This window comes from Lathyrus oleraceus, chromosome 1, assembly GCF_024323335.1.
Source record: "Lathyrus oleraceus cultivar Zhongwan6 chromosome 1, CAAS_Psat_ZW6_1.0, whole genome shotgun sequence".
In the NCBI taxonomy this organism is placed as follows: Eukaryota; Viridiplantae; Streptophyta; class Magnoliopsida; order Fabales; family Fabaceae; genus Lathyrus; species Lathyrus oleraceus.
In genome coordinates, this window is record NC_066579.1 from 362167311 (window position 1) to 362192040 (window position 24730).

Here is a 24730-nt window from a genome sequence, read left to right on the forward strand (position 1 = left end):
ATGTTGCATTGCTAGGTGAATTAGCATGCATATTGTGGCCTTTATGGTGGTAGCTAATTCCCATGGTGAGGAATTAGTGAGTAAATCTTTGTAGATTGTTGTTGATGTTTGCATGCTAGGTGATTAGCGTGCATAGCATAGCCCTTGGGGTGGTAGCTAATTCCCATGGTGAGGAATTAGTGAGTGAGTCACTAGGTCTCAAATGAGTGGGACTAGTGGGCTTGGTAGCCGCATCTGGATTTGATCGGTGAGGTTGAACTATATGTTCACGAATAGTCGGTACCGCATGCATGGAGTCTCATTGCATAATGTATGTATGGCGTATAATATGAATGGATGTATTCCAATATTATACGTGTGTTTGTGTTGGCATTGAGTATGAGTATGAATTGTGTTGGTATTGAGTATGATATTTGAGTTGATGTGTCGTTACTGAATGTGTGATATGATTAGGGTGATTAATGTGTTATTTACTTAGCATTACATGATATTTTATAATGCTTTTTATATCGATTGAGGAACTCACCCTTACAACTATTTTTCAGGTAACGAGCAGTGATTGAGTAGAAGCTAGTGCTTGGAGTCTAGTGTAGTCTCCTTAGTGGGTCATGCTCTGATAGATGTAACATCGGGACGGGATGTTTTACCTTGTTGAATAATTTTACATGTAATGTGTTACATGTTTTGCATGATTGATTTGATTCTATCCGCTGCGTATTGTGCAAATGCTTTATGTTTTGAATTAATAAAAGAGCATGACAGTTATTATGGTGAGTGGTGTGAAGTGTTTGTGTGACACCCTTATTTGCACCTTTACTCTGATGTATATATTTGTTGTTTTAATTAAATATTTGGGGTATTTTAGAAGGGTGTTACATTAGTGGTATCAGAGCATAGTCGGTCGAGTCGAGTCGTAATTATTTTGTTTCCCTGTATGTGATAGGTGTTGTGTAACCCTATCCGTACTTATTGTTTTAGCTTGTTGGGTTTTCAGAATAGAGATGGCTGGAAGAGGTAGAGACGATGCTGCGATTGCTGAGGCTCTGGGTATGCTAGCTGGAGTACTTGGAGGGAATCTGAATGTTGTGGGAATGGGAGCTGCTCGTCAACTGAGTGAGTTCCAGAAGAACAATCCTCCAATGTTCAAGGGAGCATACGATCCAGATGGTGCTCAGAAGTGGTTGAAGGAGATCGAGAGAATCTTCCGAGTGACTGAGTGTGCCGATAACCAGAAGGTCAGGTTCGGTACGCATATGCTGTCAGAAGAAGCAGATGATTGGTGGGTTGCTACCCGCACTGAGTTGGAATCTGCTGGGAATGCTGAGATCACTTGGGCTGTGTTCAGAGAGAGATTCCTGAGGAAGTATTTTCCAGAGGATGTTAGAGGAAAGAAAGAGATAGAGTTCTTGGAATTGAAGCAGGGCAACCGGTCTGTTACTGAGTATGCTGCTAAGTTCACAGAGCTGTCGAAGTATTACACTCCCTATGATGAGGCTACTAGGGAATTTTCGAAATGTGTGAAGTTTGAGAACGGGTTGCGTCCCGAGATCAAGCAGGCTATTGGGTATCAACGGATTAGAGTGTTTTCTAATTTGGTTGACTGTTGCAGGATTTTTGAACAGGATACCAAAGCCAGAGCGGAAAGCTATCAGCAGAGGGTTGATAGGAAAGGCAAGAATCAGAATGATCGTGGGAAACCGTATGCAGCTGGCAAAGGTTTCCAGCGACAGAGTGGGATGAAGAGGCCTAGTGGGGGAGACTCCAGTGCCCCTGCTAAGTGTTTCAGATGTGGTCAGGCTGGACATCGTATCCATGAGTGTACCAGTAATGAGAAGAAGTGTTTTAAGTGTGGCAAAGGTGGTCACTTGGCTGCAGAGTGCCGGTTGAAGACTGTGACTTGTTTCAACTGTGGAGAGGTGGGTCATATCAGTCCACAGTGTCCTAAGCCGAAGAGAGAGAACCAGTCGGGAGGCAAGGTCTTCGCTTTATCGGGTTCTGAGACTTTTGCAGGTGATCGTTTGATCCGAGGTACGTGTTATATTAATGGCTTTCCTCTTGTAGCTATTATTGACACCGGTGCTACTCATTCCTTTATATCTTTGGATTGTGCTGTGAAACTTAAGTTAGAGATATCTGAGATGCATGGAAGTATGGTGATTGATACTCCTGCGAAGGGTTCAGTGACTACTACTTCAGTTTGTTTAAATTGTCCTTTGAGTATTTTTGGTAGAGACTTTGGGATGGACCTCGTGTGTCTTCCACTAGTGCAGATTGATGTTATTTTGGGTATGAACTGGTTGGTGTTTAACCGAGTTTATATCAACTGTTTTGATAAGACTGTGATTTTTCCTGAGAATGAGGAAGGAAAGAGTTTGTTTCTATCAGCAAGGCAGGTGAATGAGGCAGTAGCAGATGGGGCAGAGTTGTTTATGCTGTTAGCGACTTTGGAGGCTAAAGATAAACTGGTGATTTGCGATCTAGCTGTGGTGTGTGATTTTCCTGATGTGTTTCCTGAAGAAGTGAATGAATTACCTCCAGAGCGTGAAGTTGAGTTCTCGATTGATTTGGTACCTGGTACTAGGCCGATGTCGATGGCTCCGTACCGTATGTCTGCTGTTGAGTTAACTGAATTGAAGAGTCAGTTGGAAGATCTGTTGGATAAGAAATTTATTCGTCCGAGTGTGTCACCGTGGGGTGCACCAGTGTTATTGGTTAAGAAGAAAGAAGGTACTATGAGGTTGTGTGTGGACTACAGGCAACTGAATAAAGTGACGATCAAGAATCGATATCCTTTGCCGAGGAATGATGATTTGATGGATCAGTTGGTTGGTGCGAGTGTGTTCAGCAAAATAGATTTGAGATCGGGTTATCATCAGATACGTGTGAAAACTGAGGATATTCAGAAGACTGCTTTCAGAACGAGGTATGGACATTATGAGTATTCTGTAATGCCTTTTGGTGTGACTAATGCGCCTGGAGTATTTATGGAGTATATGAATAGGATTTTCCATCCGTACCTAGACAAGTTTGTTGTGGTGTTTATTGACGATATTTTGGTGTATTCAAAATCAGAAGAAGAGCATGCTGAGCATTTGAGAGTGGTTTTAGAAGTTCTACGAGAAAAGAAGTTATTTGCTAAACTGTCCAAGTGTGAATTTTGGTTAGAAGAGGTTAGTTTTCTTGGTCATGTGATTTCAAGAGGTGGTGTTGCTGTTGATCCTTCTAAGATAGAAGCGGTATCTAAGTGGGAAGCTCCGAAGTCAGTTTCTGAGATAAGGAGTTTTCTTGGTTTGGCTGGTTATTATAGGAAGTTCATCGAGGGATTTTCTAAGTTGGCGTTACCGTTGACGATGTTGACTAGAAAGGGGCAAGCGTTTGTTTGGGACTCAAAATGTGAAGAAAGTTTCCAAGAGTTAAAGAGAAGGTTAACTACTGCTCCTATTCTGATATTACCGAGTCCATCGGAACTATTTGAGGTTTACTGTGATGCTTCATTGTTGGGTTTGGGTGGTGTGTTGATGCAGAACAAGCAGGTTATAGCTTATGCTTCGAGACAATTGAGGGTTCATGAGAGGAACTATCCGACACACGATTTAGAGTTGGCAGCTGTGGTATTTGTTCTGAAGTTATGGAGGCATTACTTGTACGGGTCAAGATTTGAGGTTTTCAGTGACCATAAAAGTTTAAAGTATTTGTTTGATCAGAAAGAGCTGAATATGAGACAGAGAAGATGGTTAGAGTTTCTGAAGGATTATGACTTTGGTTTGAATTACCATCCGGGTAAAGCAAACGTGGTGGCTGATGCATTGAGTCGGAAATCATTGCATATGTCTATGTTAATGGTTAAGGAATTGGATTTAATTGAGCAGTTTAGAGACTTGAGTTTGGTGTGTGAGAGTACTCACAATAGCGTTAAATTGGGAATGTTAAAGTTAACGAGTGGTATTCTGGATGAGATTAGAGAGGGTCAGAAATCCGATGTGCTTTTGGTTGATAAGTTGACTCTGGTGAATCAAGGTCAAGGTGGTGAATTCAGAGTTGATGAGAATGGTGTTAAATTTGGTAATCGGGTGTGTATTCCGGATGTTACCGAACTTAAGAAGAGTATTCTTGAGGAAGGACATCGTAGTGGCCTGAGTATTCATCCTGGAGCTACGAAGATGTATCATGATTTGAAAAAGTTATTTTGGTGGCCGGGAATGAAAAGAGAAATTGCGAGTTTTGTTTATTCTTGTTTGACTTGTCAGAAGTCAAAGATTGAGCATCAGAAGCCGTCTGGGCTAATGCAACCGTTGGCTATTCCAGAGTGGAAGTGGGATAGTATCAGTATGGATTTTGTTTCTGGTTTACCGAGGACAATTAAGAATTTTGAAGCTATTTGGGTGATTGTTGACAGATTGACAAAATCGGCTCATTTCATTCCGATCAGAATGGATTATCCGTTAGAGAGATTAGCTGAGTTGTATATTGAGAAAATTGTAAGTTTGCATGGTATTCCGTCGAGTATTGTTTCGGACAGAGATCCTAGATTTACATCGAAGTTCTGGGAAGGTTTGCAGAGGGCTTTGGGAACTAAGCTGAGATTGAGTTCTGCATATCATCCGCAGACTGATGGTCAGACTGAGAGGACGATTCAGTCACTAGAGGATCTTTTGAGAGCTTGTGTTTTGGAAAAGGGAGGTGCTTGGGATTGTTATTTACCTTTGATTGAGTTTACCTACAACAATAGTTTTCATTCGAGCATTGGTATGGCACCGTTTGAAGCTTTGTATGGTAGGAGATGTCGGACGCCTTTATGTTGGTATGAGTCCGGTGAGAGTACTGTGGTTGGACCGGAGATTGTTCAACAAACTACGGAAAAGATTAAGATGATTCAGGAGAAGATGAGAATTGCTCAGAGTCGTCAGAAGAGTTATCACGACAAGAGAAGGAAGGCACTTGAGTTCCAAGAGGGAGATCATGTGTTTCTTCGTGTTACTCCGATAACTGGGGTTGGTCGAGCTTTGAAGTCGAAGAAGTTGACACCTCGATTTATTGGTCCTTACCAGATTTTGGAGAGGATAGGGGAGGTAGCCTATCGTATCGCTTTACCGCCGTCACTTGCGAATTTGCATGAGGTTTTCCATGTGTCTCAATTGAGGAGGTACATTCCTGATCCGTCGCATGTGGTCCAAGTGGATGATGTACAGGTGAGAGATAACCTGACTGTTGAAACATCACCTATGAGGATCGAGGATCGAGAGTTGAAGCAGTTGCGGGGTAAAGAGATTGCTTTGGTAAAGGTAGCTTGGGGAGGACCAGCAGGTGGCAATGTGACTTGGGAACTTGAGAGTCAGATGAAGGAGTCTTATCCGGAGCTATTCGCTTGAGGTATGTTTTCGAGGACGAAAACTCTTTTAGTGGGGGAGAGTTGTAACACCCCGATAAAATAAGATAATTATTTAATTTAAGTTAATATTATATTTATTAATTTAATTAAATAATTGGAATTTTTGGATTATTATTATTATTACTATTATTGGAATAATAATTATTGGAAAATATATAAGTTGGAAATAAGGAAAAAGAGTTTCATTTTTGGTAAAAAGAGTTTTCACGTGAAAACAGAGAAACGGCTCAAAAAGAGGAAAAGGGCAAAGAGGCAGAGCAAGAGGAAGAAGGTTGGAGAAGAGAAGAGCTTGAGGCTAAAGGATTACCGGATTAACTCAGGTAAGGGGAGTTTATCGTCGTTTAATGGGTATTATGGGTTAACATGTAATGGGTAGTGATAAACCGTTGAATTGACCCTAATTGGATTATGAATGTTGAAAAATTGTGATGAATAGATGATGGGAAAACTGTAATTGAATCTGTATTTGTGTGAGTTGTGATTTCCCGAACGTATAGCTTTTTACGGAATCGGAATCGGAGGTCCGGAAGTTCTCCAACGGCGGAAAATACGGAGAATTCTGCATTCTGCTTCGTGTTAGCGCAGGAACAACTTTCTGTCTTGCGTTAACCGGTTAACCCAGGGTGTTAACCGGTTAACACTGTTATGAACTGTGAAAATATTGCTGTTTTGCTTGCGTTAACCAGTTAACCCATGGCGTTAACCGGTTAACACTGTTGTGGTTTCTGAGAAATTGCTGTTCTGTCTGCGTTAACCGGTTAACCCAGGGCGTTAACCGGTTAACACTGTTGAATTTGGCCAGGAAGCGTGTTCTGTCCTGCGTTAACCGGTTAACCCAGGGCGTTAACCGGTTAACACTGTTGGAAATTAGAAAAAATGATATTTTAATGTTGTGAACATAATTGGCGATTGGCCTATATCGGTGTGTGATATAGTAGGGATTATTTCCCGTTGTTTTGAGTAGGATAGGTATTAGTAGAGTGTGCTAATACTGTGATTGAATTATTTGGCATGACATGATATGATTATGTGATAAATATGCTGATGATGTGTGAAAATATGCATAATATTGTGAATGTATATATTATGCATGTGTTGGTGAATGGACTGTTTTATGGCTTAGAGTGTGAGCATATGTCCATTGTGGATTGTTGTTGATGATGTTGCATTGCTAGGTGAATTAGCATGCATATTGTGGCCTTTATGGTGGTAGCTAATTCCCATGGTGAGGAATTAGTGAGTAAATCTTTGTAGATTGTTGTTGATGTTTGCATGCTAGGTGATTAGCGTGCATAGCATAGCCCTTGGGGTGGTAGCTAATTCCCATGGTGAGGAATTAGTGAGTGAGTCACTAGGTCTCAAATGAGTGGGACTAGTGGGCTTGGTAGCCGCATCTGGATTTGATCGGTGAGGTTGAACTATATGTTCACGAATAGTCGGTACCGCATGCATGGAGTCTCATTGCATAATGTATGTATGGCGTATAATATGAATGGATGTATTCCAATATTATACGTGTGTTTGTGTTGGCATTGAGTATGAGTATGAATTGTGTTGGTATTGAGTATGATATTTGAGTTGATGTGCCGTTACTGAATGTGTGATATGATTAGGGTGATTAATGTGTTATTTACTTAGCATTACATGATATTTTATAATGCTTTTTATATCGATTGAGGAACTCACCCTTACAACTATTTTTCAGGTAACGAGCAGTGATTGAGTAGAAGCTAGTGCTTGGAGTCTAGTGTAGTCTCCTTAGTGGGTCATGCTCTGATAGATGTAACATCGGGACGGGATGTTTTACCTTGTTGAATAATTTTACATGTAATGTGTTACATGTTTTGCATGATTGATTTGATTCTATCCGCTGCGTATTGTGCAAATGCTTTATGTTTTGAATTAATAAAAGAGCATGACAGTTATTATGGTGAGTGGTGTGAAGTGTTTGTGTGACACCCTTATTTGCACCTTTACTCTGATGTATATTTGTTGTTTTAATTAAATATTTGGGGTATTTTAGAAGGGTGTTACATTAGTGGTATCAGAGCATAGTCGGTCGAGTCGAGTCGTAATTATTTTGTTTCCCTGTATGTGATAGGTGTTGTGTAACCCTATCCGTACTTATTGTTTTAGCTTGTTGGGTTTTCAGAATAGAGATGGCTGGAAGAGGTAGAGACGATGCTGCGATTGCTGAGGCTCTGGGTATGCTAGCTGGAGTACTTGGAGGGAATCTGAATGTTGTGGGAATGGGAGCTGCTCGTCAACTGAGTGAGTTCCAGAAGAACAATCCTCCAATGTTCAAGGGAGCATACGATCCAGATGGTGCTCAGAAGTGGTTGAAGGAGATCGAGAGAATCTTCCGAGTGACTGAGTGTGCCGATAACCAGAAGGTCAGGTTCGGTACGCATATGCTGTCAGAAGAAGCAGATGATTGGTGGGTTGCTACCCGCACTGAGTTGGAATCTGCTGGGAATGCTGAGATCACTTGGGCTGTGTTCAGAGAGAGATTCCTGAGGAAGTATTTTCCAGAGGATGTTAGAGGAAAGAAAGAGATAGAGTTCTTGGAATTGAAGCAGGGCAACCGGTCTGTTACTGAGTATGCTGCTAAGTTCACAGAGCTGTCGAAGTATTACACTCCCTATGATGAGGCTACTAGGGAATTTTCGAAATGTGTGAAGTTTGAGAACGGGTTGCGTCCCGAGATCAAGCAGGCTATTGGGTATCAACGGATTAGAGTGTTTTCTAATTTGGTTGACTGTTGCAGGATTTTTGAACAGGATACCAAAGCCAGAGCGGAAAGCTATCAGCAGAGGGTTGATAGGAAAGGCAAGAATCAGAATGATCGTGGGAAACCGTATGCAGCTGGCAAAGGTTTCCAGCGACAGAGTGGGATGAAGAGGCCTAGTGGGGGAGACTCCAGTGCCCCTGCTAAGTGTTTCAGATGTGGTCAGGCTGGACATCGTATCCATGAGTGTACCAGTAATGAGAAGAAGTGTTTTAAGTGTGGCAAAGGTGGTCACTTGGCTGCAGAGTGCCGGTTGAAGACTGTGACTTGTTTCAACTGTGGAGAGGTGGGTCATATCAGTCCACAGTGTCCTAAGCCGAAGAGAGAGAACCAGTCGGGAGGCAAGGTCTTCGCTTTATCGGGTTCTGAGACTTTTGCAGGTGATCGTTTGATCCGAGGTACGTGTTATATTAATGGCTTTCCTCTTGTAGCTATTATTGACACCGGTGCTACTCATTCCTTTATATCTTTGGATTGTGCTGTGAAACTTAAGTTAGAGATATCTGAGATGCATGGAAGTATGGTGATTGATACTCCTGCGAAGGGTTCAGTGACTACTACTTCAGTTTGTTTAAATTGTCCTTTGAGTATTTTTGGTAGAGACTTTGGGATGGACCTCGTGTGTCTTCCACTAGTGCAGATTGATGTTATTTTGGGTATGAACTGGTTGGTGTTTAACCGAGTTTATATCAACTGTTTTGATAAGACTGTGATTTTTCCTGAGAATGAGGAAGGAAAGAGTTTGTTTCTATCAGCAAGGCAGGTGAATGAGGCAGTAGCAGATGGGGCAGAGTTGTTTATGCTGTTAGCGACTTTGGAGGCTAAAGATAAACTGGTGATTTGCGATCTAGCTGTGGTGTGTGATTTTCCTGATGTGTTTCCTGAAGAAGTGAATGAATTACCTCCAGAGCGTGAAGTTGAGTTCTCGATTGATTTGGTACCTGGTACTAGGCCGATGTCGATGGCTCCGTACCGTATGTCTGCTGTTGAGTTAACTGAATTGAAGAGTCAGTTGGAAGATCTGTTGGATAAGAAATTTATTCGTCCGAGTGTGTCACCGTGGGGTGCACCAGTGTTATTGGTTAAGAAGAAAGAAGGTACTATGAGGTTGTGTGTGGACTACAGGCAACTGAATAAAGTGACGATCAAGAATCGATATCCTTTGCCGAGGAATGATGATTTGATGGATCAGTTGGTTGGTGCGAGTGTGTTCAGCAAAATAGATTTGAGATCGGGTTATCATCAGATACGTGTGAAAACTGAGGATATTCAGAAGACTGCTTTCAGAACGAGGTATGGACATTATGAGTATTCTGTAATGCCTTTTGGTGTGACTAATGCGCCTGGAGTATTTATGGAGTATATGAATAGGATTTTCCATCCGTACCTAGACAAGTTTGTTGTGGTGTTTATTGACGATATTTTGGTGTATTCAAAATCAGAAGAAGAGCATGCTGAGCATTTGAGAGTGGTTTTAGAAGTTCTACGAGAAAAGAAGTTATTTGCTAAACTGTCCAAGTGTGAATTTTGGTTAGAAGAGGTTAGTTTTCTTGGTCATGTGATTTCAAGAGGTGGTGTTGCTGTTGATCCTTCTAAGATAGAAGCGGTATCTAAGTGGGAAGCTCCGAAGTCAGTTTCTGAGATAAGGAGTTTTCTTGGTTTGGCTGGTTATTATAGGAAGTTCATCGAGGGATTTTCTAAGTTGGCGTTACCGTTGACGATGTTGACTAGAAAGGGGCAAGCGTTTGTTTGGGACTCAAAATGTGAAGAAAGTTTCCAAGAGTTAAAGAGAAGGTTAACTACTGCTCCTATTCTGATATTACCGAGTCCATCGGAACTATTTGAGGTTTACTGTGATGCTTCATTGTTGGGTTTGGGTGGTGTGTTGATGCAGAACAAGCAGGTTATAGCTTATGCTTCGAGACAATTGAGGGTTCATGAGAGGAACTATCCGACACACGATTTAGAGTTGGCAGCTGTGGTATTTGTTCTGAAGTTATGGAGGCATTACTTGTACGGGTCAAGATTTGAGGTTTTCAGTGACCATAAAAGTTTAAAGTATTTGTTTGATCAGAAAGAGCTGAATATGAGACAGAGAAGATGGTTAGAGTTTCTGAAGGATTATGACTTTGGTTTGAATTACCATCCGGGTAAAGCAAACGTGGTGGCTGATGCATTGAGTCGGAAATCATTGCATATGTCTATGTTAATGGTTAAGGAATTGGATTTAATTGAGCAGTTTAGAGACTTGAGTTTGGTGTGTGAGAGTACTCACAATAGCGTTAAATTGGGAATGTTAAAGTTAACGAGTGGTATTCTGGATGAGATTAGAGAGGGTCAGAAATCCGATGTGCTTTTGGTTGATAAGTTGACTCTGGTGAATCAAGGTCAAGGTGGTGAATTCAGAGTTGATGAGAATGGTGTTAAATTTGGTAATCGGGTGTGTATTCCGGATGTTACCGAACTTAAGAAGAGTATTCTTGAGGAAGGACATCGTAGTGGCCTGAGTATTCATCCTGGAGCTACGAAGATGTATCATGATTTGAAAAAGTTATTTTGGTGGCCGGGAATGAAAAGAGAAATTGCGAGTTTTGTTTATTCTTGTTTGACTTGTCAGAAGTCAAAGATTGAGCATCAGAAGCCGTCTGGGCTAATGCAACCGTTGGCTATTCCAGAGTGGAAGTGGGATAGTATCAGTATGGATTTTGTTTCTGGTTTACCGAGGACAATTAAGAATTTTGAAGCTATTTGGGTGATTGTTGACAGATTGACAAAATCGGCTCATTTCATTCCGATCAGAATGGATTATCCGTTAGAGAGATTAGCTGAGTTGTATATTGAGAAAATTGTAAGTTTGCATGGTATTCCGTCGAGTATTGTTTCGGACAGAGATCCTAGATTTACATCGAAGTTCTGGGAAGGTTTGCAGAGGGCTTTGGGAACTAAGCTGAGATTGAGTTCTGCATATCATCCGCAGACTGATGGTCAGACTGAGAGGACGATTCAGTCACTAGAGGATCTTTTGAGAGCTTGTGTTTTGGAAAAGGGAGGTGCTTGGGATTGTTATTTACCTTTGATTGAGTTTACCTACAACAATAGTTTTCATTCGAGCATTGGTATGGCACCGTTTGAAGCTTTGTATGGTAGGAGATGTCGGACGCCTTTATGTTGGTATGAGTCCGGTGAGAGTACTGTGGTTGGACCGGAGATTGTTCAACAAACTACGGAAAAGATTAAGATGATTCAGGAGAAGATGAGAATTGCTCAGAGTCGTCAGAAGAGTTATCACGACAAGAGAAGGAAGGCACTTGAGTTCCAAGAGGGAGATCATGTGTTTCTTCGTGTTACTCCGATAACTGGGGTTGGTCGAGCTTTGAAGTCGAAGAAGTTGACACCTCGATTTATTGGTCCTTACCAGATTTTGGAGAGGATAGGGGAGGTAGCCTATCGTATCGCTTTACCGCCGTCACTTGCGAATTTGCATGAGGTTTTCCATGTGTCTCAATTGAGGAGGTACATTCCTGATCCGTCGCATGTGGTCCAAGTGGATGATGTACAGGTGAGAGATAACCTGACTGTTGAAACATCACCTATGAGGATCGAGGATCGAGAGTTGAAGCAGTTGCGGGGTAAAGAGATTGCTTTGGTAAAGGTAGCTTGGGGAGGACCAGCAGGTGGCAATGTGACTTGGGAACTTGAGAGTCAGATGAAGGAGTCTTATCCGGAGCTATTCGCTTGAGGTATGTTTTCGAGGACGAAAACTCTTTTAGTGGGGGAGAGTTGTAACACCCCGATAAAAATAAGATAATTATTTAATTTAAGTTAATATTATATTTATTAATTTAATTAAATAATTGGAATTTTTGGATTATTATTATTATTACTATTATTGGAATAATAATTATTGGAAAATATATAAGTTGGAAATAAGGAAAAAGAGTTTCATTTTTGGTAAAAAGAGTTTTCACGTGAAAACAGAGAAACGGCTCAAAAAGAGGAAAAGGGCAAAGAGGCAGAGCAAGAGGAAGAAGGTTGGAGAAGAGAAGAGCTTGAGGCTAAAGGATTACCGGATTAACTCAGGTAAGGGGAGTTTATCGTCGTTTAATGGGTATTATGGGTTAACATGTAATGGGTAGTGATAAACCGTTGAATTGACCCTAATTGGATTATGAATGTTGAAAAATTGTGATGAATAGATGATGGGAAAACTGTAATTGAATCTGTATTTGTGTGAGTTGTGATTTCCCGAACGTATAGCTTTTTACGGAATCGGAATCGGAGGTCTGGAAGTTCTCCAACGGCGGAAAATACGGAGAATTCTGCATTCTGCTTCGTGTTAGCGCAGGAACAACTTTCTGTCTTGCGTTAACCGGTTAACCCAGGGTGTTAACCGGTTAACACTGTTATGAACTGTGAAAATATTGCTGTTTTGCTTGCGTTAACCAGTTAACCCATGGCGTTAACCGGTTAACACTGTTGTGGTTTCTGAGAAATTGCTGTTCTGTCTGCGTTAACCGGTTAACCCAGGGCGTTAACCGGTTAACACTGTTGAATTTGGCCAGGAAGCGTGTTCTGTCCTGCGTTAACCGGTTAACCCAGGGCGTTAACCGGTTAACACTGTTGGAAATTAGAAAAAATGATATTTTAATGTTGTGAACATAATTGGCGATTGGCCTATATCGGTGTGTGATATAGTAGGGATTATTTCCCGTTGTTTTGAGTAGGATAGGTATTAGTAGAGTGTGCTAATACTGTGATTGAATTATTTGGCATGACATGATATGATTATGTGATAAATATGCTGATGATGTGTGAAAATATGCATAATATTGTGAATGTATATATTATGCATGTGTTGGTGAATGGACTGTTTTATGGCTTAGAGTGTGAGCATATGTCCATTGTGGATTGTTGTTGATGATGTTGCATTGCTAGGTGAATTAGCATGCATATTGTGGCCTTTATGGTGGTAGCTAATTCCCATGGTGAGGAATTAGTGAGTAAATCTTTGTAGATTGTTGTTGATGTTTGCATGCTAGGTGATTAGCGTGCATAGCATAGCCCTTGGGGTGGTAGCTAATTCCCATGGTGAGGAATTAGTGAGTGAGTCACTAGGTCTCAAATGAGTGGGACTAGTGGGCTTGGTAGCCGCATCTGGATTTGATCGGTGAGGTTGAACTATATGTTCACGAATAGTCGGTACCGCATGCATGGAGTCTCATTGCATAATGTATGTATGGCGTATAATATGAATGGATGTATTCCAATATTATACGTGTGTTTGTGTTGGCATTGAGTATGAGTATGAATTGTGTTGGTATTGAGTATGATATTTGAGTTGATGTGCCGTTACTGAATGTGTGATATGATTAGGGTGATTAATGTGTTATTTACTTAGCATTACATGATATTTTATAATGCTTTTTATATCGATTGAGGAACTCACCCTTACAACTATTTTTCAGGTAACGAGCAGTGATTGAGTAGAAGCTAGTGCTTGGAGTCTAGTGTAGTCTCCTTAGTGGGTCATGCTCTGATAGATGTAACATCGGGACGGGATGTTTTACCTTGTTGAATAATTTTACATGTAATGTGTTACATGTTTTGCATGATTGATTTGATTCTATCCGCTGCGTATTGTGCAAATGCTTTATGTTTTGAATTAATAAAAGAGCATGACAGTTATTATGGTGAGTGGTGTGAAGTGTTTGTGTGACACCCTTATTTGCACCTTTACTCTGATGTATATATTTGTTGTTTTAATTAAATATTTAGGGTATTTTAGAAGGGTGTTACAGATCCCAAAAGTGATGAAGGAATATTTCTGGGCTATTCAACTAACAGCAGAGCTTAGAGGGTCTTTAATTCCATAACTAATGTATTGATGGAATCCATTAATGTTGTGGTTGATGACCAACAAACTGATGTCACAGACGATGTCGAGACACCTCTAAATGATTCTCCAGCTGACTTTTCAGACAAAAATAAGGAAGAAGGACCTCCTCAAGCTGAACCTGAAGATGACAAAATCAACAAGGGACCCTCTATCAGAATTCAGAAGGATCATCCCAAAGATCTTATCATAGGAGATCCAGAGAAAGGAGTCACTACTAGATCAAGGGAGGTGATCTCACATGGCTGCTTTGTGTCAAAGATTGAACCCAGAAATATCAAGGAAGCCTTGACTGATGAGTTCTGGATCAATGCCATGCAAGAGGAGTTAGGCCAATTCAAGAGGAATGAAGTATGGGAATTGGTTCCTAGACCTGAAGGAGTAAATGTCATAGGTACAAAGTGGGTATATATGAATAAATCTGATGAACAAGGGGTTGTTACTAAAAAAAAAGCTAGATTAGTAGCTCAAGGATATACTCAAGTTGAAGGAGTAGACTTTGATGAAACATTTGCTCATGTAGCTCGCCTTGAGTCCATTAGATTATTGCTTGGAGTGGCATGTATTCTGAAATTCAAACTGTTTCAAATGGATGTAAAAAGTGCCTTCATGAATGGCTACTTAAATGAAGAAGTATATGTTGAACAGCCTAAAGGATTCACAGATCCAAATCTTCCACAACATGTGTACAGATTGAAGAAAGCCCTCTATGGGTTGAAGCAAGCTCCCAGGGCTTGGTATGAGAGACTCACGGTGTTCCTCACTGACAATGGATACAGGAAAGGAGGTATTGACAAAACTCTGTTTGTGAAGAATGAAGGAGGGAAGCTCATGGTGGCACAAATATATGTAGATGACATTGTATTTGGTGGGATGTCAGAACAGATGGTTGAACATTTTGTTAGACAAATGCAATCTGAGTTTGAGATGAGCCTTGTTGGAGAACTGACCTACTTTCTTGGGCTACAAGTCAAACAGATGGAAGACTCTATCTTTCTATCTCAAAGCAAGTATGCCAAGAACATTGTGAAGAAGTTTGGCATGGAAAATGCAAGCCATAAAAGGACACCTGCTCCTACTCATGTGAAAATCTCCAAAGATGAAAATGGTGTCAGTGTAGATCAGAGTCTATACAGAAGCATGATAGGTAGTCTGCTATATCTCATAGCAAGCAGACCTGACATTGCATTTGCTGTAGGTGTTTGTGCTAGGTATCAAGCTGAACCAAAAGTCAGTCACATAAACCAAGTGAAGAGAATACTGGAATATGTCAATGGCACCAGTGACTATGGGATGTTGTATACTCATGGATCTGGATCCATGCTGACTGGTTACTGTGATGCTGACTGGGCTGGAAGTGCTGATGATAGGAAAATCACATCTGGAGGATGCTTCTTTTTGGGGAACAATCTGATTTCATGGTTCAGCAAGAAACAAAACTGTGTATCTCTATCCGCTGCTGAAGCTGAATACATAGCAGCTGGGAGTAGTTGTTCTCAACTGGTCTGGATGAAGCAAATGTTGTCTGAATACAATGTCACACAAGAAGTCATGACATTATACTGTGACAACCTGAGTGCCATAAATATTTCCAAAAATCCTATTCAACATAGCAGGACAAAGCACATAACCTGAGTACCAACCTACAACACATATTTGCAAAAAGGGTTCCCTTAGAGTACTAAGGATGTTTTGGGTGCGTAAAACCTTCCCATTCCATAACCAACCCCCTTACCCAGATCTCTGACATTTTTATTAGTTTTTTATTTGATAAAACTTCTTACTTGGCTTTTTTTCGCTTTTTAGCCTTTCCTTTGGACAAATAAAAGTGCGGTAGCGACTCGAATTGTATGTTGACTTTTGGTTTAGTCAATAAACCTAAAGGTAACGAAAACCCCGCTACACATAGTAAATAATACAACCTCATTCTAACTATAAATGATCACACAACAACATAGTAAGTAATGCAACCCGATTCTAACTATAAACGATCATACAACAACATAGTAAAGACTACATCCCCACTCTGACTCTAATGCACTCAATACAATATGAATAGTTCTCACTCTCAACCATTCACATCATCAATCATCAACTAAGCATGTAAAATTATCACTCAATATACATACGATACACCACAATTATTCACACATAGAACATACATTTATGCAAAACTTATCTCATAATCCCTACCACGGGGTAGCTCTAGGTATTAGCTTTCCAATGCTTGAAACTACGCCTCCATTGGAGTCACATAGCTCGAGTTCTGCAGAAAACAAAAAGTGAAACAATCAATTGACACAGAGGACCAATCGGTTGACATGAGGGACCAGTCGATTGTCCCAAACTCTCTGACTCATTTTTTTTCAATTTTTGAAGGGATCCAATTGATTGTTCCAAAGCTATTGTGTAAACTTTTTCGTGTTATTAGAGGGAACCAACAAATGGCTCCTCAAAGACCAATCGGTTGGTCAAGGAAAACTTTCTAGAAAACCAAATTTTCAAAGTATCACTCATATTCCTCATCTCTCGTCTCTATCTCCTCAAGCAAGTTCTAATTGCAACCATCAAAACACAACAAAATCACATTCTAATAAGACAAACACATATAGTACCCCCTTAATAACATTAATTCATCATTTTTATCCTAAATTGATATATCATAGTCATACCCTAAAACCGCAATCCTCACACAACTTCATCATACAATCATTTGATTCATGAACACACAATCAACACAGTAGAACAAACAATGTATCACATCTAATAATGGGAAAAACACAATGATAAACATCCACACATCGTACTCATCATCAATTAATAGAGAAAAACAAAAACCTATTAGAGGATAAGGGGAACCTCTCTACAGTTTCATGATATAAGCACCCTTAGATGAAGAATCCTCCCTAACCTTTAAATTCTAGCAAAAATCAGCAAAGCAAACTGCTAAGGATCCCTTCTCTCAAGCACTAGTTCTCCCTTCCAATGTTATTATCTCAAAGCCTCTTGTTTTCACGTACTGATAATAAAGTTCACTCAACCTAATAAAGCTCTAGTAAAGAACTGGATAAGACTCTTTCATCCTACTCTCGAGCTCCCACAACACACTACCACCAGCAGGACGCCCCCAAACAACTTTCACTGAAGCGATCTCCTTTCCTTGCAAGTGCTTCACTTTACGGTCTTCAGTCCTCAACAATAAATTCTCATGTGTCAATTTCTCTCTAAGTTGAACGTCATCCAACTTGATCACATGAGATAAATCAGGGATGTACTTCCTCAGCTGAGACACATGAAACACCTCATGAAGATTCAAAATATATGGCGGTAACACCACTCGGTAGGCCACCTCTCCCACCCTTTGAATAATATCAAACAGACCAATGAAACGCGGCGTAAGTCTCTTAGACTTCAACTTATGGTCAACACCCTTTACCGGAGTAACTCTCAGGAACACATGGTCTTCCTCTTGGAACACAAGTTTTTTTCTCCTCTTATCATGGTAGCTCTTATGAAGGATATGCGAAGCTTTCATATTCTCTTGAATCATCTTGATCTTCTCAGTAGTTTGCTAAACTACCTCAGGTACAAGTACCACACTCTCGCTAGAGTCATACTAACACAAAGGTGTCCTACACATCCTTCCATACAACGCCTCGAATGGTGTCATTCCAATACTAGAATGGAAAATGATGTTGTAGGTGGACTCAACTAACAATAAGTAACTATCCCAGTTACCTCCCTGCTCCAAAACACAGGCTCTCAACAAATCCTCCAAAAACTTAATAGTCCTCTCTCTCTAACCGTCTGTCTGCGGATTATAAGCAGAACTGAACTTCAACTCAGTATCCATCGCTTCTTGCAAGCTCTGCTAAAACCTCGATGTGAACCTCTTATCTCTATCTGGTACAATACTTGACGAAATACCATGACAGCTACCAATCTTCTCAATATAAAACTTGGCTAACTTCTATAAAGAATAATTGATTTTAATCGGAATGAAATGAGTCAATTTAGCCAGTGTATCAACAATAACCCAAATGGAATCACATCATTTCTCCTTCTTTCAAAAACTTGTCACAAAGTCCATGGAAATGTTGTTCCATTTCCACTCAGGATTAATCAACGGTTACATCAGACTGACGACTTCTGATTTTCAATCTTCGACTTCTGGAAAGTCAAATAAGCATAAACGAACTCAACTAATTCCTTCTTCATTCCTGGCCACCAAAACATTTTCTTCAAGTCTTGATACATTTTAGTAGCACCTGGATGAATACTCAGACCACTCTGATGTCCTTCCTTAAGAATAGTCTTCTTAAGTTAGGGAACATCAGGCACACAAGCATTGTCTTTGAATCTCATTACACCAGTCTCAACAATCCTGAAATTACCTCATTTACCTTGATTGATTAACACTAGTCGGTCAACTAATCCCAAATCTATTTTTTCACCTTCTATGATTTCCTCAAGGATACCAATAGTCAGCTTTAACATACCTAAATTCACACTATTATTAGTTTCCTCGCATGCCAAACTCATATCTTTGAATTGCTCAATCAATTCCAATTCTTTAACCATGAGCAGTGACATATGCAACGACTTTCTACTCAACGCATAAACTACGAAATTGACATTACCAAGATGGTAACTCAAGCCAAAATCATAATCCTTTGAGAATTTGAGCCATCTCCCCAGCCTCATATTCAACTCTTTCTAATTCAAGAGATACTTCAAACTCTTGTGATCATTGAATACTTCAAATCTGGAATTGAACAGATAATTCCTCAATATTTTCAACACGAACACCACGACTGTTAACTCAAGATCATGCGTAGGATAATTTCTATCATGAACCTTCAACTGTCTAGAAGCATAAGCTACAACCTGACCATTATGCATAAACACACCACCTAAACCCATCTGCAAAGCATCATAATACACCACAGAGGATTCACTTGGACTAGGAAAAACCAAAATCGGAGCAGACGTTAACTTTTTCTTGATTTATTGAATACTCTCTTCACACTGAACATTCCATACATAAGCTTGACCCTTTCTAGTCAACTGAGTCAAAGGCAATGCCAAATTCAAAAATCCTTCGACAAACCTCTAATAATAACAAACCAACCCAAGAAAACTTTTGTTCTCAGTACCAGAGTCTCCCATTGCAACACATCATCTATCTTCGACGGGTCCACTTCGATACCATAACTAGATATCACATGGCCAAGGAAACTCACTTCCTTCAACTAGAACTCATACTTAGACAACTTCGCATACAACTTCTTCTCTTTCAAAAGCTACCACATAACTCTCAGATGCTCCACACACTCTTCATCAGACTTCAAATATATTAGAATATCCTCGATGAACATAACCATAAACTGATCTATGTATACTCCATCAAACACCTCATGCGCATTATACACACCGAACAAAATCATAGAATATTCATAATGACCATACCTTGTCCTAAACACGGTCTTCAGAATTCTTCTGACTTCACACGAGTCTGATGATAACCTGGACGCAAATCAATCTTTCTAAACATGCAACCACCAACCAACTTATCCATCAGATCATAAATCCTTAGAAGTGGATACTTGTTATTGATAGTAACCTTGTCCAGCTGTCGATAGTCAACACATAACCTCATGCTACTATCTTACTTCTTGACTAATAACATCGGTGCTCCCCACGGAGAAACACTAGGTCGAACAAACCTCTTCTCAAGCAGATCTTCCAATTGTTTTTTCATCTCACTTAACTCTGAAGTAGACATCTTATAAGGAGCCATCAATATGGGACTAGCACCAAGTACTAAGTCTATAGAAAAATTCCACCTCACACTCTGACAGCAAGTCACTGATGTCATATGGGAGCACCTTAGTAAAATCACACACCATAGGTAGATCCGTAATCATTCTATCGCTTCCCCCACTCAAGGATGCGAGCACCATGAAAACTTGAGCACTTTGACTTAAGTACATTTCTACCTGTCTCGCAGTCATGAAACTCGACTTTATACTCTCTTTGGATTCAATAAACTACACTGACTTATCAAAACAATTTATAGACACATGGTTTAACTTCAATTAATTTATTCCCAAAGTAACGTCAAGCTGACTTAGAGGCAAACACACTAAGTCAGTCCCAAAATATATACCATAAATTATCAAAGGACAATTCAAACACACTAAAGAAGTATTCACTGAACCATTGGTTGGGGTATCAATGACCATGCCACCATTCATAGTAGAAACTTCCAAATTCAACCTCGACACACACTTAGCAGATATAAGCGATTGTGTCGCACTCATACCAATAATAGTAATCAAAGGAATATTATTGATAAAGTACGTACCTCTAATCAGGTTATTAGATGTAGTAGTATCTGTTCCACTTAAAGAAAAAAAAACTCACTCTAGACTGAGCCTTCTTAGGTTTCTCATATTGAGTACTAATATGACCGTCCTCCCCAAAGTTAAAGCAAGTCAGATTATTACTCCTACAGTCAGCAGCTCAGTGACATGACTTCCCATATTTGAAGCAATTCACAATTATGCTCTTGCACTCAGAAGCATGATGTCTAAACTCACCATATTTGAAGCATCTCACAAAAGCAAGAGTATATCCCCACTTATCTTTTAACCAAGTGTAGCCTTTTGTTTCCCTTTGTCAGATGGAGTACTATACGGTTTCCAACGACTCTGATCCTTCACTTTCTTCCTACTAAAACTCTTATAATGAGAAGATCGGGATCTACTATCCACGTCATAAATTTTGCACTTATTCACTAGTACAGAAAACCGACGAATCTCCTGATAACCAATACCTTGCTAATCTGTATTCTCAACCCTCTCTTAAACTTGATACACTTCAAACCCTCAGCAGTCGCACCGTTATAATATGGACAAAAGTTCACTAGTTCCTTAAACTTCGCAGCATACTTTACAACTTTCAAACTTCCCTCTTTCAGCTCAAGGAACTCTATATCCTTCTTACTACACACATCCTCAGGAAATTAGTTCTCTAGAAAATGAGCTCTAAACATAGCCCAAGTAATCTTAGTACCAACAGCCTCAAGTCTCTAGCACGCATCATCCCATCAGTCTTCAACTTCCTCTACCAACATATGAGTACCAAACACTACTATATGTTACTTAGTACAGGTCATCCCTCAGAAAATCTTCTCAATATACATGGTTCATGCCTGAGCACCCTCAGGATCATATTTGCCCCTGAAGGTCAGTGGACTTTTTCTATGAAATTTCCCCAATCCATGGAACTCATCTCTAGTCTGATTTTGTTAACCCTGCAGCGTCTGACCGACTGAGTCCAAAGCATCAACAATTGCACGATTATTTCTTCCAACAATTACTCTGCATATCATCAAACATCTATTAGAGGAAACATGCATCGATAGTGTTCATGCATATGTCGCATACTAGGTAATAAACATCATGACATAACCTAGTCGAATGGATCGACCAGCTCTGATACAACTATGTAACACCCTACTACCTGACTCGACAAATAAGTAATTAAAAAATCATTTTGAACCAAGCAGGATGTTACTCACACAATAAAAAATCATTTTGAACCACATTGTTTAAAAAGTTAAACCATTCGTTAATCAACATAATTACAATAACACTTGGCATAAAAAGCCTCAACATCATTATTAGTTTAAAAGGTGGTTCATTGCAAAATAAAATCAAACAGAAGGATACACAACATAGACAAATAAAGTACAACCTGATCCCCTCGTGTTACATATCAGAGTGACTTCACTATAGATTAGAACGACAAGCAACTAAAGAGGCACAACATTACCCTCAATCTCAAGCTCCTACTCAGGTACTTGATTATCTATATTACAAAGGAGCATAGATACAACAACACAAAAAAGGGGTGAGATTACATTCAAATAATAAACAATGCATAAACAATCAGGATAGATTTACATATCAAGAATTCACACCAACACCAAGTATTCACATATCACCCATATCACAATCCAATTCATGCAATCATTTAAGATTATTTATCATCACACAAGCACCACCTCATCATGTAATATAATGCAACAATGACTCAACTCGTTCTCGTCACGGTCCCCATTCTAAACGGAACTCACGACTTAGCTATATATGCATGTGGTATCGACTCAACAATTGGTTCTTCATACGAACTGAATTCCAATCTCTACGAACCCCAAGCCCCCACTCTGATCTTCAAGCCCCCACTTTGAGCTTGGGACACATCACTGGTCCCCATTATGAACTAGCAAACATGCCTCTTTCACAATAATGACAATATATAACGCATGTCATATCATAATGCAATGACAATAACACAATAATGAATGCAACCCCACTTTTATTATAAATTATCATGCAACAACATAGTAAAGACTACAACTCCACTATGATTATAATTCAATCAACATAATATGAATATTTCTCACTTCGAACCATTCACGTCATCAATCATCAACTAAGGATGTACAGTTATCACCCAATTACACATATGATAGACCATAATTGTTCACACACTGAACATGCATATGAACAACAATCATCTCACAAACCTTACCATGTAGTTTCTCTACGCATTAGCTTTCCAACGCTTCAAATTTCACCTCCATTGGAGTGATGTAGCTCAACTTATGGTGAAAACAACAAGTGAACACAATCAATTGACACAAAAGACCAATCGATTGACATTGGGGACCAATCGGTTGACCCAAACTCCCTGAATCATTTTATTTCAATTTTTAAAGGGAACCAATCGATTGTTCCAAAGCTACTGTGTAATTTTTTTGTGTTATAAGAGGGAACCAATCGATTGCTCCTCAAGAACCAATTGATTGGTTAAGGAAAATTTTCCAAAAAACATATTTTTCACAGTATCACATGTGTTCCTCATGTGTCATCTTTATCTTCTCAAACCAGTAGCAATTGCAACTATCAAAACACATCAAAATCATATTCTAATAGGAAAAACACATCTAGTATCCCCTTAATAACATTAATTCATCATTTTTATCCTAAATTTATCTATCATGGTCATGCCCTAAAACCCCAATCCTAACACAACCTCATCATACAACCATTTGACTCATGAACACACAATAAACACAGCAGAAGAAACAATTCATCACACCTAATCATAGAAAAATAGAATCATAAACATCCATACATCATACTTATCATTAATCAATAGAGAAAAATAAAACCCTATTGAAGGTTAAGGGGAACCTCTCTACCCTCTCATGATATAAGTACCCTTAGATGAAGAATCCCCTTTACCTTCTAATTCCAGAAAAAATCAGCATAGCAAACTCCTAAGGATCCCTTCTCTCAAGTTCTAGCTCTCATTTCCAATGTTCTTCTCTCAAAGTCTCTTGTTTTCATGTACTGATTGAAAAGTTCTCTCAACCTAATTTTCTCTAACTTTTAGAATATATATTATTCTAATTAATTTACCAAAATTATTATTTAGCCCAACTAACACTCCACTTCTCTCCACTCGCCACTAAACTCTCTTAATTTACAAAACGTACCAAATTATTCATATTCACTCCAATTTCTTATTAATTAAGTAATTTCCACTAAACTAATTAATTAACATAAACCACCACAAATGCAGTCATCGGCCAAACATATCATACATCACAAAATAATTATTTAAATAAATTACTCTATTAAATTAAATAAATAATTAAATATGCGAATAATTAAATCGGGGTGTTAAACTCGTCCCAACATTGATTCCTTTCATATCTCTGGACAACTCACCAAACTTTATTTTTTCATCATGTAAATTTGAACTATCTATTAAATTACTTTCAGAATGAGACATGTTTTCTAGTTGTGAGTTTAGTGATGAAATCTCCTTCTCTACACATGTGATGGTTGAGGAAAGCTTTATTGTTTCCTCCTAAAGCACTGGCATGGTTTTCTTCTGGTTATCTATGGTTAAGCACATTTCTTCACATTTGGAGAGTAGGAGCATGTATTATGTATTAAGATCTTCAGTACTGAATTCACTATCAGATTCACATCGACTAGAATAAGTCATCCCAATGTTGGCAATTTCTTCCTCAGTTTTAGAATTAGACCACATGGCGGAAAGCCCTTTTTTATGTTTCTTTATAAATGTATGACACTATGCTTTAATGTGTCCAAAGCCTTCACACTTAAAGCATTGATTACCCTTGTCATCATTAGGTTTGTCTTCACTCTTGCCTTTGATTTGGGGACTGATATCAAACCTTTTGTCTTGGACATTTGTCCTCCACTTTCTGTTCAGATATTTCAAGGAATTGTTGAACTTTTTACTCAGGAGAGCTATATCATCTACCAAGTTCTCTTTTATATCCCATTGACTTTATTTAGTATTGGAAACAAATATTGTTCTTCTTTTCATTCCTTTCATTGATGGACATCTCAAAGGTTTATAGGGAACCAATAAGTTCATCAACCTTTATACTACTCAATTCCTGAGGTTATTCAATATCAGTCATTTTCGTATCAAACCTCTTAGGTAATGATCTGAGAATTTTTTTGGCAAGCTTTTCTTCCGACATTTTTTCTCCTAAGGAAAAAAAGGTGTTGGAAATATCATGCAATCTGATGTGGAATTCACAAAT

General features: G+C 39.3%; 1 protein-coding gene across 1 annotated transcript; it reads right to left on the minus strand.

The window, feature by feature from the left end:
* Positions 1 to 17122: 17122 nt before the first annotated feature.
* LOC127107009 (uncharacterized) lies at positions 17123 to 17620 on the minus strand. Its single transcript, XM_051044301.1, has one exon. It carries the CDS (start codon positions 17618 to 17620, stop codon positions 17123 to 17125), a length of 498 nt encoding a protein of 165 aa, XP_050900258.1.
* Between the last annotated feature and the right edge of the window lie 7110 nt (positions 17621 to 24730).